We start from the raw sequence: 18983 nt of genomic DNA on the forward strand, positions 1-18983 counted from the left end.
CCTGAGCTGGGATTTCTCCAGGGCAAAAAGATTCTCCCACCACCCCATCACCCCACTGGCCTTAGAAGTAGCAGGCAGCGGAGACAGCAAATCTAGAGTGAAGCTCGCTCCTTCTACAGAAGGGCCAGGAATGCAGCATCTCTTCCTTCCGCTTAGTGCTCAGAGAGGCTCTGCTTGCCAAAGAGCCAGCTGAATCCCAAGCAAAGATGAGGAGAAAAGACTTGAGCCCAACTCCTCTGCAGACTGCACATAGCACACGTAACAAAACTGGGCAAGGGTCTCCCTTAGCCGTGGGCCCATGCAGCTAGGAACCCAGTCCCCACAGTGAGGCAGTGACTGAAAGCTTTGGCAACCAGTAACTGCTTCGTTTCCCACCAGGTTCAGAATGAACTATTTACAGGTGGGAAGGACAGCATTAAGTCATGGTGCTAGGGAGCCCTCTGCTCCTCCAGCTCCAAGCCAGATCGGTCACACTCCCTACCTCAGCCACGTGCACTTCATAGCTCCGTGGGGTGGCGACATAGAGTGGCAGTTACCTGGTACTTCAACAGCCTCTGCTTCAGACACTCGGCCAGCTCCTTGGCCCTGGGCTCAGCAACACAGGCCCCAGAGAGAGCTGGAGAGGATGGCTGTAAGCACCGCCCCCCAGAAGGAAGCAAGAGAGAGACTCAGCAGCCCCCTGGGGGGCAGAGCAGTCAGAGCCAAGGGGAGGAGTGGGGGACTGGGTAGAGGTGGGGCAGAGAGGGTGAGTGCACATGCAGGGTTATGGAGGTTATGGAGGTTAGGGAGGTTATGGAGGTTATGGAGGTTATGGAGGTTAGGGAGGTTATGGAGGTTAGGGAGGTTAGGGAGGTTAGGGAGGTTATGGAGGTTAGGGAGGTTAGGGAGGTTAGGGAGGTTAGGGAGGTTATGGAGGTTAGGGAGGTTAGGGAGGTTATGGAGGTTAGGGAGGTTAGGGAGGTTAGGGAGGTTATGGAGGTTAGGGAGGTTATGGAGGATGGCAGCAGAGTCCAAGAAAAGAACTTAAGTAGTGTCCTCAAAAGTATCCAGCCTGGAGCCCTGCACCGAGGAGTGCAGACACCAGCTCAGAGGGAAAAAGAGAGAAACATCTCGGCAAGCCTTATTGCCTCCTGAGCTCAAAACCCTAGCTCATCCCCTCTCTGCACCGCAGCCCTAAACTTCAAATTGTTTCTCACTGCCAATCTCTCCTATTCAACATGCTCCCCTCCCTTCTTTTTTTTTTTTTTTTGAGACTGAGGCTCATTCTGTCGCCCTGGCTCTGTCGCCCAGGCTGGAGTGCAGTGGTGCGATCTCGGCTCACTGCAAACTCTGCCTCCTGGGTTGATGCCATTCTCCTGCCTCGGCCTCCAGAGTGGCTGGGACTACAGGCACCCACCACCATGCCCAGCTCATTTTTATGTATTTTTAGTAGAGACGGGGTTTCACTGTGTTAGCCAGGATGGTCTCGATCTCCTGACCTCGTGATCCGCCTGCCTCGGCCTCCCAAAGTGCTGGGATTACAGGCCTGAGCCACTGCGCCCGGCCTTCCCCTCCCTTCTTCTTTTAGGCACTGTTTCATTAAACATTATCAGCATTTCATTAAATACGCAATCCCCAAAATGGAGGGCACTGCCCTGCTCAATGAAAAGGGCTGCTTTCCTTTTTGAGGGGACACAGCCTGGGAAGAAGGGAGAAAGGGGCTGGGCACACAGCGCCGTGGGAGAGCAGCCCCAGAAAGGGTGAGCACAGTGGGGTGAGGCCATGGAAAGGGGGTGGGAAAGACTCCCACCTCCAGCCCAGCCTCCTCTCCCAGACCCAGCACCAGGTTCAGGCAGCACACACACTGCCCGCTGCTAGCCTGGTAAGAGGGCGCAGGAAGATGGCACTATGATTAGCTCCTATCGGGTCCGAGGGGTAACCTAATTTACTGCTTGGCCATAACTGCATTTCTCAGAGAGCAAAGGCAGAAGGGAGTTAGAAGCCAAAATGGCTTTTGTGAGATTAACATCTAGAGATGATCCTTCCCGCTAGCTGCAGAGCCATACCCACTTGGAGATGTTTAAAGGTAGGAATAACAAGAACAAAAGTTTCATAAAGTAAGCCGGCTTCTTTGACTGGGCATCTCGGCTATCCCTCACATTATACGATGGCCAGCTGCAATCAGTAATTTCTCCCCTCAGTTTTTCAGAAAAGACTAAAGCTTTCCACGGGTACAGCCCCATTTTGCCATCACCTACCTTTCTCCCCCTCATTCTCATCCCACTGGAAAAATCCTCACGCTGGTAAGGGCTTTGGCTCTCTTAGGATTTCCACTTCAAGATCCGTGACTGTTGAATGCCACTTGAATACTGATCTAGACCCTCTCCCTAAGAAGTTGTATCTGACAGTCCAATGCTACTACTCTACCACTGGCACATAGTTTGGGGGTAGAAATAGTATGGTCTTGGAAGTGGAACAGTGGGCAGAAATGGGAAGTCATTAAGGCCCTTTACAAGAACACACACATTTAGGATCAGCATCCCATCTGAATGCCAGATGGGTGACTGCTTGACAGTGAATGCTATTTGCATTGGTCAACACTGCTAGCAAAAAGAATTCTGGCTCTTGGCTGGCTGACAAGAGAGTGCAAAAAGCAAGGGGAGGGGGCTGTCCCCCACATCCCTTCCCGCTGCCCCACCACCACCACAGCGTGCCCCGTGTGCTTGGCTCTCAGCATCCCATGCCACGGGTTCATGCTCTTTTACCCTCTCATGGTGGGGGCTCTGCTTGCCACGGTTGTCAGCATCAAGATCCCTGTATGTCTGTTGGCAACAAAGTAGAAACTTAAGCTCCATGCATTTCACTCTATTTGGACCTACTAAACGACAGTGGGAAATTCAGGGGCAGAAATGCAGAGTTTGACAGCTATCCCCTTCCCCTACTAACCCCATCCCCAGGTAACCATAATCCCATCTGTATCAAATCCCATGATACAAGGCCGACCTTCTGCACAGCCATTCCGCCCCCCACCGGCCTCCGATGAGGCCAGCTACACGGATCAATAAAGAACTATGGTTAGTACAAAGGTGGAACAAGCATATTTCCTTCACACAGTGGCATAAGATCAGAGGCATCAAATGGAAGGTTTAGAAGGAGAGGCAGGTTAAAAGGGTGACACATTCCACAACGAGACATTTTAGAAAGCAAAGGTGAGGAGGTGGAAATTGGCTAGAATAAATGATAAGACAGTAGTCCAGAGGAAACTCCAGAGTGGGGAGTGGTCCCTGAATAGGAGCATTGGGCCAAAGCATAATTTACTAAAGGGAGAAGTGAATGTGTTTTTGGCGAATGGACGGGAAGGTATATGTGAAAGGGTAGAGACCTGCAGATAGGGACATGGCCTTGCTCATCCGAGGAGCCAGGAGCGGCAATCACAGGACCAGGGAAGGCTGCTGGCATTACTCTTTGGCTGGCTAAGGGTTCACCTTACAGCCACATGCGAGTGGAAAAACAGCCGCAAGGCCTCTGACATGGCTGCTCCTATCTAGCACCCGTGAGCATAATGTCTCTGTGGGCAGAGGGAGGCTGGAGCGTAGCCCCGGTCCCACAAGCCAGATTCGAATCTGGCTGCATTGCTTACTATGTGGCTCAGACACGTGACACGGCCTCTCTACCCTATGCTTCAGTCTCCTCCCTGGTAAAACGGAGCCAGTAACAGCACCTGCCTCACAGTGTTATTGTGAGAACTGGCGGAGACACGGCTTGAGAAGAACTGAGCGTGCTTCCCAGGCGACAGCGGATGCTGAGGACGGCTAGCTCTCCTGCAGATGAAGGCACCCAGCAGCTGCTTAACCTGCAACGGCTCAGTTCTGAGAACCATGGACATAGGAGGGGCCTTTAAAATCAGTCACGTTACTACGGTCACACTTTACATAGGCCACCTTAGGTGGGAAAATGTCTTTCCATAGATCCTGCTCTTGAAATTCACATTTTATAGAAACATACCATGAAGGTCAACAATGCCATCCTACAAACATGCTGCAGACACACGCCTGCTGTCCTCACTGGCCACGGCTGCGGCTGGCTATGGGGCCGCTCCTGAATGCTGTGCCTGGCGTGTGAGGCAGGCGGGAGTAGTGTTTGTTGGAAGATGCTGAACGGGCAAAAGGCAGAGCTCCCAGAATCAGAAGGAACAAAACTCACGTGCAGAAGCCCTGTGGCAGTGCCCAAAGGCCATACCCCACCTCACTGTGCAGCGAGAGAAAAGGGCTGCTTTCAGTGGGGTTTTAGAAAAACAGGTTGCTCTCAGGGCTCCTGGGCCTCGGATGCATGACAAACTTCAATTACAGCTGAACTTCTAGTTCATGGTGGGACAGTCGTGTTTCCATGATGTGGGTGGGACTGCCAGGGTCAGGTGTGAATGTAGGATGCACCATCCTGAGGGCCATAAAAGTTGCTTCCACCACAAACAGTTTCTACGCATGGCCTTTCTTCTTGACAGTTATTGCTGGTAAGAGGGAAAGTGACTTGGTCTCTACACTAGTCACCTACATAGACAGGCAGGCAGACAGAGACAAGAACACGGAGCATGCAGAGAGGATCACCTGCTGGCTGCCACGTGCCCGACAGGGAGGTGGAGTAGGGGGAGGAGACAGGGTGATCACTTTTTTGGGGCAGGTCCGAGAACACTCCTTTTCCCGTTGCTTTTACACCAACAGACACAAACAGAGAGAACATTATTCAAACAGTGGCCACGTGGAAGCTGGTTCTGGGAGGACTGAAGGGTGTTTGTCAGAAGCACCCCAGGGAAGCCTTTCCTTGCCCCTGCATCCTCAGAGGGCAGCACAGTGGTCTCCCGTGGGTCCAGGTGGGACGTGCACCTTCTGATAGGCACAGCCACAGAGGTGATCTGCAGGACTGGGGAGAACCAATGGTGCAGCACTTTCCAGGTGCCAGGGAGCAACAGTTTTCTCAGGGAAGTTGGGGATACAAGAAATAGGCTTGCTGATGAGTAGAGAGGGCAAACAGGCCAACCACTAAGAAGGGACACAGAGACCCCCTCTCAAGGGCTTGGTCACGTGCATCCAATGCAGCGAAGCAGCAGCCCCTTCAGGGAGCAGCTGTGACAGTGGCTGGCACTGCTGCCCTCCTCTCAGTCCCTGCACTCACAGAGGCTCAAAGGGCTCCAGGAAACTAACAAGGAAATGCAAGAAAGGCAGGAGCATGATGTCAAAATTAAATGTGTCTCACTAACATGTGAATGCCATATACACGTCCCTGGCTTTTCCCTCATTCTGCCCCCTCTGTATTCCCTTCGAGAGTCTGTCTACGATTTACAAAGCCACTGGTATTTGAGAAACAATCACACATTCCCAGGCCTCTCTGATACCTTCCAGGGAAAGCCTCATCTCTCTGTGCCCAGGTGACCCACGGGGCAGCATGCAGGGAGCGGGGGAGCAGGGAAGCCATGAGGCCTGGGGAAACAGCCCCGTACTCGCTCAGAGCTCCCATGACAATCTACTTCCAAACTAGGGCTGGTTAACGCACAGAGCTTGCCTTCAGGATGTGTTTCTGAGATCAAAAGGCAAAAGGGTGGGGAAGGGAAGAGCCACAGTGTTTACAAAGTAAGGAAATAAAGAGAAGCCACTGGCAGGCTGAGCTGCTATTATTTTCCCTCTTCCATACGATGACCCAGGCTGAAGCGGGCCCTTCTGTCAACTCAGCTATCACTGCCCTGCCAGGCAATGCCCTCCTGCCTCTGAACCACCTCCAGAGAAGCACCATGAGTCACAATGGGGTGCTGCCAGTCAGCCCTGCTTCCTGAAGGGAGATGCGGAGGGCCAGCCATGGGGGGGCATCAGACGCAGGGCCTGGGTACCACTGGAGTGCCTCTGTCCCAGGCTTCTGCAAGTATCTGGCACTGCAACTCCAACTCTCAGGAGGTAAATTTAGAAGGCCCAGATGCATGATTCAGAGCTGAGGAAGTTCTATGTGAATACTGTACATTTCACATGGACGTAAGAACTGTGAGTTCTGGTTCACAGTGCTATCTCCCTGCCACCTGGTAAATTCGCAAATCCCTACTGGATATCCCCCGTACCAAAGAACCTAATGGGGTTCTCACCGCTAACGATTTCTCACCAACCAAGTCTCATTTATACATCTGCCCAGCTACTGTCTCCAACTGTAATCTCCGGTGCCCATCCCACAGAACCTGCGTTTGACTTTCATGGTTCTATTCCACTGCCCATACAGCCTGCCAGTCTCCTACTCCACCATGACCATACTGACTCAAATGACAAGCTGCACTGGCAGGGACTACCAACATTCTCCAGGGAGAGGGCTTCTGGCGGCCCCTCAGTGCTATTCCAGCCACAACCACCTGTTCCCCCACTCGCCTGTGTCACTCCTGACCTCCCTCTCCCTCTGTTCCTCCCACCTCAGGCACCCGTTATGAATACTGTAAGAGGTTTTGGAATCCAATTTAGAGTTCACTTTCCCCTGCAACAGATCCTCAACTAAGCATCATCTTTCAAATCGTATCTTCCACCTAGACATCAAGGCAAAGGTTAAGAAAATAAAATGCAAGTAAACTTCCAATTAGATTTTTCAGAAGACTTCCCTCATGCACAGAGAAAGAGTGAATTCGTCTTCTGTTGTGAGTTTGGACACTGCTCCCAAAATTCCATCTCAGCCTTTTGGGCCCTGCCTTTAATGTGCTATGTTTCAAAGAATGGTTACAAAGGAACATTTTTGCCTGAATGTAAGTAATTTAAATAAAACCCAACTCACCACTCCTCAGTATCTCCTAACAATAAAGTCACTTTACAGCACAGGAGGCTGGGGAGACCCACCACGCAAGGCACTGACAGCATCCCTCTTGGCATCTCAGCAGACCTAAATTATACTGGACGACGAGGCAGCCAACCCTTGCTCCACTCGAGAGCAGGGACTTGCTCAGCTGTGACATGGAGGAAACGCAGCTGGGGCTCCCAATTCCTCTGCTGGGTTTTCTCTTAGAAAGCGCATGCCGTCACCTGCCCTATTCTGTACTACTTAGGATAAGCAGTTTTCCAGGAGATCTTGCCAAAGTTTTAGTGAAAATTTCCAAAAACATTAATTTAAATGTAGAGAGAACACCAAGAAAATGTCCAGGAATACTTTCATCCAGGATTTAAAACAAACACAAACTCATAGTTCCAGACTATTTTCCTGGATAACATTCTCCTATTTAATGTAAAAGGCTCTACACCCCAACTCTTAGGCCTGACATACTCAGAATTCTCTCTACCAAGGTCACGAGGAAACATGCTAGAAAAAAGTCAACTTGAGACAAATGTGACAACAGCAAACCCAAGAGCGCGGGTACCCATGGGTGAGCCACCTACCACACAGCTTCAGCGAGTTTCAAACCAAATCAACAGTCTCCCTTTTAACTCTTTCTCAAATCCCCATAAACCATGCAATCAATCAGCACTGCCTGTTCAATGCTTTTCCAGAGCTACTACTCGAATGAGCAGAGATTTCCTGCCCTCATGAGCTAGGATTCCAGAGCACAGGCCTGAACCCTGGCTGGCTCAGGAGGAGGGGAAGGAAGGCCTGGAGAGACAGCACCCATCCTGGCCCTGGCAGTTCCTTTACCTGTTTCCACTGGGGGGTGGGGGCAGGACGAACCTGCCCAGGCAGGCAGCAGGACGGCTGGCTGGCCCCACGCTCTTGTGTCAGCTGGGACACACAGGCCAAGTGTGGGTGGGGACAGGACATGGAGACAAAACAAAATAAAAATACATTAAGGTGGGAGAAGAACAGAAAGAACTTACAGGGGACAGCCCCACATCTGTGAGCTGTGGGGAAGAGGGAGGATTCATTCTTAGAAAGTCACACTTCTTTTTTTTTTTTTTTTTTTTTGAGACGCAGTCTCACTCTGTCGCCCAGGCTGGAGTGCAGTGGCACAATCTCCGCTCACTGCAAGCTCCGCCTCCTGGGTTCACGCCATTCTCCTGCCTCAGCCTCTCCGAGTAGCTGGGACTACAGGCGCCCGCCACCACGCCCGGCTAATTTCTTTGTATTTTTAGTAGAGACGGGGTTTCACCGTGGTCTCGATCTCCTGACCTCGTGATCCGCCTGCCTCGGCCTCCCAAAGTGCTGGGATTACAAGCGTGAGCCACCGCGCCCGGCCAGAAAGTCACACTTCTAAAGCAAAGCTAACAGCCTCCCTGAAACCAAAAGCAAATGCAAAAGAACAGAAAAAGGGAAACAGAAGCTGTAATACGCGTCATCTCTTTTCCAAGCTAAATGTTCTCTGAGTCTAAACCACTCATTCTGATTTGGAAAACTAATATTCCCACCCAAAATGAGGAAAGCAACCTTCTCTTAGAGGCAACCTTCCTCTAACGGACAGCATTCCAGCCTTCCCAAGACAGGGGCACCTGGGGCTGCCAGAGCCTCCAGACAACCTCAATTGTTTATCAATGAATATCACCACCTTTTCTGTGAGCCACAGCATGAAAAGACTGGCATGCAAAGACTAGATGTGGGAGGTAGTTAATTATGGCCAGACTCCAAGCAAAGCTGCTCCCACCCATCTGGTCCATAGGAAGAATGGCTGATGGGCATGGAAAAGACGGAGAGAAGGGAAATTCAGAGAAGCAGCCCCTGCCCTCCGGCTGCTCTCTCCAGTTATCATGGAGATTTATGAGACACTTTCAGTGTGAATCTCCAAAATTCCAGCCCTGCCTCTTGCAAGAAGTCAGAGTGACTTTTAGACAAGCAAGGGGAGAGACACGCCCTAACCAAGACACCCCAAGCCACAAGCTGCTGCCATGCACTCGCATGCATGGCGTGTGGGAGTGCCGCTTAGCCCTCAATGCTCATATTCCTCGGAAAATATCCCGGGAAACAGCTGCAACACACAAAAGAAGCTTTATCATAAGAACGTTTATCCAAAGATGAGAAAGAACTCGAACATCCAACAGTAGAGCAACAGCTAAGAGAAGCCTGATGCCCACACATTCCAGAAGGTGCTTGTAAAGAGCAGGAACAACATGGGAATGCCTACGGTTAAATGAAAAAAGGAGAATCGAAAAGTATATGTTAAGAATGACCCCCATCTACAAAAACAAGAATACACTGAAAAAAACACCAGAAACAAGGGCAGGAAAATATTAATAGAATTACAGGTGGCTTAATTACCTTTACTGTACTTTTCAGCATTTTCCTCAGTAAATGTGTACTTCTCTAGAATTTAAATATGTCTGCAAACGTATACAGATGTACAGGTATATGAATACAGATATTTTTTAGATCCCTCTGCTGATTCTTGTCAGTGGACACCTCAGGCCTGAAGCAAGCATATACAGGGCTCCTCTTTGCTGCAGTCAGGTAAGGGAAAGCCAGATGCCAGCCCATGAACCCCAGGGTCTGTGACACAGCCCATCTCAATGGACAGAAAAGATCCCCCCTTCTTGTGTGACCTGACCAAATCGGTGTAGGCGAGGCACAGGTTGGGTTTACCTGTCTCCGTATGCCAATGGACTGTGCGGGTGCATTCTCTTCAAATTTGGCCAGCAGCTGGGTCGCCATGTACTTCACTTTGTTCTGGTTCCCAACGGCAACGTCCATCCTCCTGTCTGTCAGAGTGCTCACCAGGGTCGGTCTTTCTCCTCTGTGGCCCCGAGGAGCTTCCTCCTGGTCAATGCCAACCCCAAAGAACCCGGCGCTGTGACAGGAGGCTCCCCCCATGCCCCTCCCTCACAGAAGTGCACTCGGGACCTGGCATGGGGGCTGGTGGTCTGGCTCAGCTCTCAAGGTTCCCGTGTCCACACGGAGACAGCAAGCCTGGAGCTAGGGCCGTATAAAGAGTACTGGGACCTGTGCTGGTACTGCCACATTCCAGGAAGCCACTGCCCTCGAACACATGTGATCCAAAGAGACAAGGAGGCCCTGGTGCACATGTGGGCATCCCTGGTGTGCTCTGGAAAATTAAACAAAGGTGGCCTGGCGCGGTGGCTCACGCTTGTAATCCCAGCACTTTGGGAGGCCGAGGCGGGCGGATCACGAGGTCAGGAGATCGAGACCACGGTGAAACCCCGTCTCTACTAAAAATACAAAAAATTAGCAGGGCGTGGTGACGGGCGCCTGTAGTCCCAGCTACTCGGAGAGGCTGAGGCAGGAGAATGGCGTGAACCCGGGAGGCGGAGCTTGCAGTGAGCCGAGATTGCACCACTGCACTCCAGCATGGGTGACAGAGCGAGACTCCGTCTCAAAAAAAAGAGAAAATTAAACAAAGGCAAACATCCACAGAAAAAACCAGAGAGGCCAGGCATGGTGGCTCACATCTGTAATGCCAGGACTTTGGGAGGCCAAGATGGGTGGATCGCTTGAGGCCAGGAGTTTGAGACCAGCCTGGACAACATGGTAAAACTCCATCTCTACTAAAAAATTAGACAATTTGGCCGGGTGTGGTGGCTCATGCCTATAATCCCAGCACTTTGGGAGGCCAAGGTGGGCAGATCACTTGAGGTCAGGAGTTCGAGACCAGCCTGGCCAGCATGGTGAAACTCCGTCTCTACTAAAAATACAAAAATTAGCAGAACATGGTGGTGCACACCTATAATCCCAGCTACTTGGGAGGCTGAGGCATGAGAATCGCTTGAACCCTGGAGGTGGAGGTTGCAGTGAGCCGAGATTGCACTACTACACACCAGCATGGGTAACAGAGCCAGACTCTGTCTCAAAAAAAAAAAAAAAAATTACAAAAATTAGCTGGGTGTGGTGGCACATGCCTATAATCCCAGCTACTTGGGAGGCTGAGGCAGGAGAATTGCTTGAACCCAAACCCAGGAAGCGGAGGTTGCAGTGAGCCCAGATCGCACCACTACACTCCAGCCTGGGCAATGGAGCAAGACTCTGTCTCAAAAAAAAAAAATAAAAAGAAAATAAAAGGAAAGAAAAAGCCCAACAGAAATTCTCATAAAGGAAGAATATGAAAAGACCTAGGAATACCAATGTGGAAATGAAGAATTTTAACCAAAAAGGGCTATTCCACATGACCATTCTAGCAATTCCCCAAGTGAATCTCACCTCCTCTGATTGACTGGTCTTTCTCCTCTTCCCAGCACCATCCAAGTCCTTTTCCTTTTTATCCTGTACCAAGGGAGGAGGGAAACTGCATTATTCTAGCCACACATACCTTGACATTAGCTTTGCAGCCAATCAAGAGACTCCTCCACATACCTTGGGAGAACGCTTCCGAGAGATGGTCTGGCCAAGTTTGCTTAGGAAGGAGATAGGGGATCTGGTGCTGGCTATCAGGACTGCTTTCTCCTCGGCATTTAGGTCCAAGGTGTCTGGGAACAGAAACCAGTGATGTTCAAGCACAGCCCTTGAGGGCGCCGCAAAATCTGACCAAAACTACTCTCCCTCGTGGACGGTTCGCAGAGCCTCAGAAGGCTCTAAAGGTTCACCAGCTTCATGACAAGCATGTGGTCTCAGCAGGAAACGCCACAGAGGAAATGCATACTTGGGTATGGACATTGAGCCTCCTTTTGTTCATCTACACAAACAAAAATGACTCTTCTTCCCAATCTACTTCAGTTACCAAAACCTGCACTTTTGCTTTTCAAAAGTTGGAAGCTGGCTGTGATTGTTAGTTACAGCAGAGTGCTGAAGGCCCGTTTTTGTGATAAAAATTTCAGGACAGAGAGGGAGGGAGAGAGAAAAGCAGAGAGGCGATGAACTCAGGGTTCCTGGTTTTAGTGTATGCAGATGCCATGCTCTGAGCTGCACACAGATGGGGGTGGCACTGAATGGGTACGTCAGTGTTAGAGCTGTGGCTTTCTGTTGTAAGAATGGCATGGTTAACCAGGAAAAGCCACAGATCCTTACAAGAATATATGGGCTAGAAAGCACTGGAGGGTGGTAACACAAGCTTTTTGGATTTCAATGTTTCATTAGTAACAACAGCAATTTTTAAAATAGTCATTAATTCATAGTAAATCACTAACATTTATTAAGTACTTCCACTGGCCAAACATCCTTCTTGGCACATCACCGTGTAATTATACATATTATCCCCATTTTACACCCATTACCCCATTTTACAAGATAGGTTGACGGAAAGTGAGACACAGGAAAATTAAGTAACTTGTCTAAGGCCAAGTGGAAGCCTGGGATACTGTAAATCCAAGTCAGACCCCACAGCCAACACTCTAGCCTCACACTACACTTACTCTAAGGGACAATTAATGGCAACAGGAATATTTTTTGTAGCACTACGAGAGCCTGAGGCAGCAGGCTGAGACCCAAGCAAAGAATTTTGGGAAGTGCTAAGAAGTAGGAGTAGAAAGAAGCCAGAGAAGGCACAGTGACAGGAGAAAGAAGGGGGACAAGAGTGGTTCAGGATCACAGACATGGAGGAGACAAGAGAATTCCAAGAAAAGGGACATTGTTCTCCGGCGCCCAACAATGCAGAAAAGCAAGTGCACGAGAGATGGGAACTGAGAAAAGAGTATGAGGTGGGAATCCTCCTCACTGGGGAACAGCTGCGGTAGCGCGGTATGAAGAGAAGCCGGATTACAACCCATTACAAAGTTTGGGCCGTGCAGAAGCAGAGGCCACAAGCACAAACCACTTCTTCAAAAAGGCTGGCTCTGAGAGCACGAGCACTAGAAGGTGGTGGAGTCACGGAAAAAGACTTGGTACAGGAATGATTTCTGCATTTTTATAAATGCAGTGAGAAAGAAGTGAGGGGTTGAGAACATACTACTAGAGAAGGGAGAAATAATGAAGCAAAGCTCCAGAGAGTTCCCTGGCAGCTAACTGGTAAAAACACAGAGTAACTTTGTGTTTGGTGGCACTGCTGTGGGACAGTTGGGAGGAAGGAAGGAACAGCCAGGCCACAGCACAGCAGCAGGGGGCTGCAAAGCAGCTCCTCCCAGGCCTTACCGCTAGAGGGGAGGGAGTCCTTAAACATCTCGTAGAACTGAGTCAGGTACATCACCATGGACAGCTTATCAGGCTCCCCCACGGAGGCCATTTCTTTGCCTGTCATGATGGGAGAAATGCCCAATTCCTTCTCAGCAATGTCAAAGGCCAGTTGGTTATTCTTCTCCACATTTTGCTCATCCAAAGAATCAAAATCTCTGAGAAACAGGACAAGGAAAAGGTATCAAGATAGGCTGACTGTCCTTAAACAGAAACACAGTACCCTGGAGTCATCGTCTTTTCTCCGTTTTCAGCTAAAATCCAGGGTGCTGTGCATCATTGACATCTGAGAGCAAACCTGTCTTATCTCACCTCTTGTTGTTTTTCTTTTTACTGAGGAAAAGCAAAGCAACCTCAGGAAGTGATTAAAGGTCTACCCACCAAAGAAAAAAAAAAAGGGAAAAAGTCAAAAAACTACTCTCATTTTTCTAGTAACACAAATGTACTACTAAAATGTGAGCTCGAGAATAGGGACTGGCTGGGCATAGTGGTTCACACCTGTGATCCTAACACTTTGGAAGGGTGAGGCAGGAGAACTGCTTGAGCCCAGGAGTTCAATTTAAATTAAAAATTTAATTCAAATTAAAAATTAGCTAGGCATGGCGGCATATGCCTACAGTCCAAGCTACTTGGGAGGCTGAGGCAGGAGAATCACTTGAGCCTGCAAGTTCAAGGTTGCAATGAGCTATGACTGTGCCACTGCCCTCTATCCTGGGAAATAGGGCGGGACCTGTCTCTAAAAATAAAAATAAAAAATAATAGGAACTATCTTTAATATATCTTGATCCTTGTGTATGGCCCATCCATATTAAACTAATGTCAAAACATGATACATCTCTGGTTTGGATCAGATTGCTCCTACAGGCCTGGGACTATCACCCACCATGGCCCTTAGACCTGACGAGTTAAGGTACTAAATCAGCTCTGATCAATCTTAGCCTTCCCCTGGAGGAGAAATTCCAAAATCCTCCTCAAAAAATTTTTCCATTGCTAAGTTTCCTATTTAGATTAATGGCCATTTCCTACTGGGTTTAAGCCTCTTGCTTTTCAGAAGACTGATCGCATTCTTCTTTACGTGACTTCAGGTTAACCCAGCAGCCCTTATTCTGTGTTAACCTAGGACCCCACAGCATTTTCCATTTTCTCAAACTCCTCCTCACCGTAGGTTCAGCCTCTGAAACTATGACCTCACTGCTGCTGAACAGTGCCGCGCTGTCCCTGTGCTACTTTGCCTTCCTAGAAGACGGTCCCCTAACCTTCTCCAGGCGCCCCTCCACCCGCTAGGCTCCGTCAACCACTTCTGCCTGTTCCCTCTGGAACAGAGCTGACTCACCTGCCCATCCTCTGCCACTGATCACAATCTTTCCCAAGCTGCTCTTCCTTGCCCCACCCCCTTTCTTTGGCAGGAGTGAATAAGCCCTATTTTTACTTACTTGCTATCAACTTCTGGGTGAGCTAAGTGACAGGAGCACCAGAGGTCACTTACCTCCATCCAAGCACACCAGAAGTCCCCATTTGTAATCCACACTGCACAAGGCTATTTTTACCAGCTCTTGCCTCGCCAGTTTATAATCATCATATAAATAGCAACTATATCTTGTAGGATTCCTTAAGCAATCATTAAACAAAACAAACGGAAATTGGCCCCTTAAGTGGACCTAATGATGAAAAGGACAGGAAACCAAAATAACGCAACATGCTCTGCTTCTGAATCCTTCTGTTTGGCTTCCGTGGTAACAAATGCCGATGGGGGAACCTGGGTGTGCTGGTCCCCGCAGCTGACTTGGGGTCACCCTAGAGCTCTGATTCTGTAGACAGGTGAGTGGAGAATGGCCAAAGGAGATGTCACTGGGATAGGTGGGTAGGACAACAGAGTATGTCTGTAAAAAATGCAGTCTTTAACATAGAGAAAATACCAATGAACCATCATAAATTGGTCAAGTGTTCATGATGTTTTGCTTTGTTAGTAGTGACACACTTGCCTTGAGCTGGCCAAATGTTCTAGCCAGGTTTCCCTTGTGACCCACAGAATTTGAGAGATAGCTGGCCGAAATGAAGAGTTCAATCGGGGCCAATCAACAGTTTTCCTCTGTGGGAAGCTAACAGGCCCAGGTGGGTGTCAAAACCAGTTTTTGACTTATGAGAGTTGTGATTTTTAAAACTCAGCTATAGGAGCACAAAAAAAAAATTGGAAAAAAAAAGAATAAAAATCATTCCTGGGTTGAGCTATATAATACATGACATAGAGAGTTTCAAATATAGTGAAATCAAAATCACTGCCTTCTAGAGAAAGTATCTTACTGTGTACCTCATTCTAGGAAAAAGGACAAAATGTTACTTGATAGCAGAGTGGTCTGAGATCCTTGGGGAATATAAAAAAAAAACACAAAGTTTGATCACAACTTACATCAGGTCAGGGCGGTATCTATGGATAATTGCACAAAGGGCCAAGCCACTTTTCCAGGACATGGTGAGATCTGTCACGTTTACCCCTGCATAGCCATCTGTCTGCCTCTGGCACCAACCCAGCAGTTTGCTTGAACGAGCTACAGACTCTAAAACAACAAAACACATTATTATTGGAGGTGTGGTCACCTGGTAACGCTGACAGAGAATCCTCTTTGCAGGACACATGTCCACTTTCCACTTTGAAAAATTACTGAGGGTAGGGACAAAACCGTCAACACTAGTTTCCATGCAAAGAAAACAGTGAGGAATAAGGTTATGCAAATGGTATCATGACAGTGAATTCTAAGAAAAGAAACTACTAGTTTATCCAGACTCTAAGGTCAATGTCCACCCCCCAGCACCCTGAGGGACCACAGCCTGACAGCCACAACCCGCTGTCCCCATGGCACTAAGGTGGAAGAGCGCCACCTACTGTGTGGCCAGCCTGGCTTACAGCAGCTCTGAGTTCCCGGACAGTCGCTGGCACCTGGCTGAGGAAGCCTTCCCCCTCCAAAGTAACACTGGGAAAAGGAGAGGAGAAAAGGCTCCATTCTATAGGGTGGCACATTCAACCCAAAGCACCCAGGCCTTGCCCTTGCACTTCCAAGACACTGCACAACTTGCCAAGAGAAGAAGCCCTGCAGGGCTCTGCTGAAAACACTGGGGCTCCAGACCAGACAGTCCCCGAACAGAGCTTGGCACCTTGTACTATGAATTCTCAACCCTGAAAAAGTGAATAGGCAAACACATGTGCTGGGATGCTTTTTACAGTTCATTGAAACGTCTTCTAAAAAACAGCCTCTTTAAAAATCCTATTATTAATCACATCAGAAGAGCTCTGATATGGGCCATTCAAGAGAATCTATGAACTATTTATATCCAAGAAAGTCTGTTCCCTTACCGAGGGCAACTGAAGTTTGTACTAAGTCATTTAGTAATTTGTGAACATAAGCTAAAAACCAAGTATCATGAAAATCCTGTTTCATTTAGGTTTTTCGCCGTGAAAATGTATTCTGCGATAACACATAAAACCACTTTCTGGTGCCATCTCTTGGCTCAGAAATGAGCTTTTACTCAGATCTGTCTCCTATGTGTATATCCAACCATCCAATATGTAAGAGGCAACTTCAATATTCCATGCTCTAAAATAAAAACAGTGAATAAAGATACACTCTGCTTTCAAAGAGAAGACGCTCCAGTGGAGAAAAATGCAAATGTTTCCAACTGCCTGCTGGTTCTCACATCCACCCTGGCATCCCAATGGCACGTCAAATTCACAATGTCCAAATGACTCAAACCTCTCAACCCTCTCAGCCCTCCCTCTGCCTTGCTTACACTGATGTAGCACCATCTACAAACACCTACCTCTTGCCCCACAAGGCGATCAACTGCCCCTGCCCATCGACTTCACCTCCTTACCATTCTCTCTCACATAACCAACAACGGCAATTGACCATCCACCGGCAGGCCCGGCACTCATGATCACAATGTGAGGTAGACACTGCTGCCCCCACTTCACAGACAAGGAAACCGAAGTTCAGAGCTATTCAATCACCTCTTCGAGGTCGCACAATTCACCAGCGGCAAAGCTTGGCCTGGGACCCAGTTGCACCTGGCCCAAAGTCTGAGGTCTCCTCCACTGCCTCCTCCCTTCTTCATCCCCAGCATCACGCCCAGATCTAAGCCTCCACCACCTTCAGCCTGACTATGGCGAGGTCTTTCTACCTGGTCTCCCTGCCTCTGGTACTTCCCTCCTCCATCCCCTCTCACGTGTGGCTGACCAGGTGTGCTCATGTCATTCTCTTTCAAAAAAGTCTTCAGGGCCTTCAATACATACAAAATCTGGAGTGGTCCTCACCTGTCACTGAATCCTGGCAATGTTGCAGGACCCAGCCAAAGACTTCTTCCACAAAGTCTTCTCCCAAAACCTTGGCTCTCACACTCTCTCCCTCTCGCCCCTCTGACCAGCGTCTGTATCTGGTTTCTCTCTGTGCTCTCATAACACCTCAGGCCAAGGTAATTCTGTGTGGTGGAGACCTGTCTTGTGCATTGCAGGATGTTTAGCAGCATCCCTGGCTCCTGCCCACTCGAGGCCAGGAGTACCCACTCCCAATCATGACAATCAAAAATGTCCCCAGACAACTACCAAGTATTCCCTGGAGGGCAAAATCACCCCGGGTTGAGAGCCAGTGGTTCAGAGAGTACTTCAGCCACTGCCTCGGACCGCACCTTATGGCTCGGTGAATGAGTACAGACTTCTCTGAAAGGGCTGCCTGCATTTTAAAAAGCCACCACCAGAACTCACCATTGCGAGTCAATTTGGGGGTGGTTCGGGAATTCACCAGGCTCTCCATTTCCAGGTGAATATCTTTTGTTTCGCCAGTATCATATAAATGGCGCACCTGGCAGAAATTTACAAAGTCAAAAAGAAAGAAAATCAAACATCAAGTAACAAATTCCTACCTAAGAGCAGAATGGCTGAAAGGAAAGTCTGGGATAGAAGGCTAGGCAAAGTTCAGACATAAGTTAGGATGATGACCTTTAAATCCTTTATGAAATAAGGTGGGGTTAGAGAAAAACAAACACATTTTAACTGTGGGACTTTGTGCTAGAAATTAGCTACACAGGGCCAGGTGCGGTGGCTCACACCTATAATCCCTATACTTGGGGAGGCCTAGGCTAGCAGATCGCTTAAGGCCAGGAGTTTGAGACCAGTCTGGGAAACATAGGGAGGCCTCGTCTCTACAAAAAATTTAAAAATTAGCTGTAGTCCCAGCTACTTGGGAGGCTGAAGTGGGAGGATCCCTTGAGACCAGGAAGTCAAAGCTTCAGTGAGCCGAGATAGTGCCACCACACCCCAGAGAGCCTGGGCAACAAAGCAAGACTCTGTCTCAAAAAAAAAAAAAAAAGAAAAAAGAGAGAAAAAATTAGTTACTTGGCCATGGAGGTCCCTCTAAGAGTCTCGGTTGGACTACTAATAATGCTGCCTCTTAACAGAAGGCCTAAAGGTATAAACTTCAAGTAGAAGGTGAACAGAAAATTACACCAGGGGCCGGGCGTGGTGGGCAGATCACGAGGTCAGGAGTTCAAGACCAGCCTGACCAACACAGTGAAACCTCATCTCTACTAAAAATACAAAAATTAGCCAGGCGTGGTGGTGGGTGCCTGTAATCCCAGCTACTCGGGAGGCTGAGGCAGGAGAATCGTTTGAACCCAGGAAGTGGACGCTGCAGTGAGCCAAGATCATGCCACCGCACCCCAGCCTAGGTGACAGAGCGAGATTCCATCTCAAAAAAAAAAAAAAAAAAAATTACACTAGAACAAATTCTTTCAAGTGAACAATCTCTTTTGTCCTCACAATAATCCTGTGAGTAGTCAGGGATTATTATTCCCATTTTTCAGGTAAAGAAATTGAGGTTCAGACAATGTAAGTCACACGTAACTGGCAACAACAACACAGATGGAAGTTACCTCTCCTCACTAAGGGGCAAGTGCTCTTCACTACAATAAGAATTTGAATTAGGAGACGTGACATAAAGGCCTGGATTTTTATCATGTTTGATTTTCTCTAA

General features: G+C 48.8%; 1 protein-coding gene across 15 annotated transcripts in view; it reads right to left on the reverse strand.

Moving 5' to 3' along the window:
- MICAL3 (microtubule associated monooxygenase, calponin and LIM domain containing 3) overlaps window positions 1–18983 on the reverse strand; it is a 238895-nt gene that overhangs the window by 88260 nt on the left and 131652 nt on the right. For 14 of the 15 annotated variants that reach the window (XR_004030947.1, XM_003278329.3, XM_030815781.1 and 11 more), the window contains exons 11-16: window positions 17717–17813; window positions 15371–15518; window positions 12925–13121; window positions 11215–11327; window positions 11062–11124; window positions 9493–9666 (exon numbers count right to left, since the gene is read on the reverse strand). Coding sequence is in view for 14 of the 15 variants with exons in the window: in XM_003278329.3 (XP_003278377.2) it covers window positions 9493–9666; window positions 11062–11124; window positions 11215–11327; window positions 12925–13121; window positions 15371–15518; window positions 17717–17813 (792 nt within the window). In the remaining variant the exon portion in view is untranslated. Of the gene's footprint in view, window positions 1–7620; window positions 7705–9492; window positions 9667–11061; window positions 11125–11214; window positions 11328–12924; window positions 13122–15370; window positions 15519–17716; window positions 17814–18983 lie in introns of all 15 variants that reach the window. The other variant, XM_030815788.1, reaches the window with a different exon arrangement.

This window comes from Nomascus leucogenys, chromosome 7b, assembly GCF_006542625.1.
Source record: "Nomascus leucogenys isolate Asia chromosome 7b, Asia_NLE_v1, whole genome shotgun sequence".
NCBI classification, from domain to species: Eukaryota; Metazoa; Chordata; class Mammalia; order Primates; family Hylobatidae; genus Nomascus; species Nomascus leucogenys.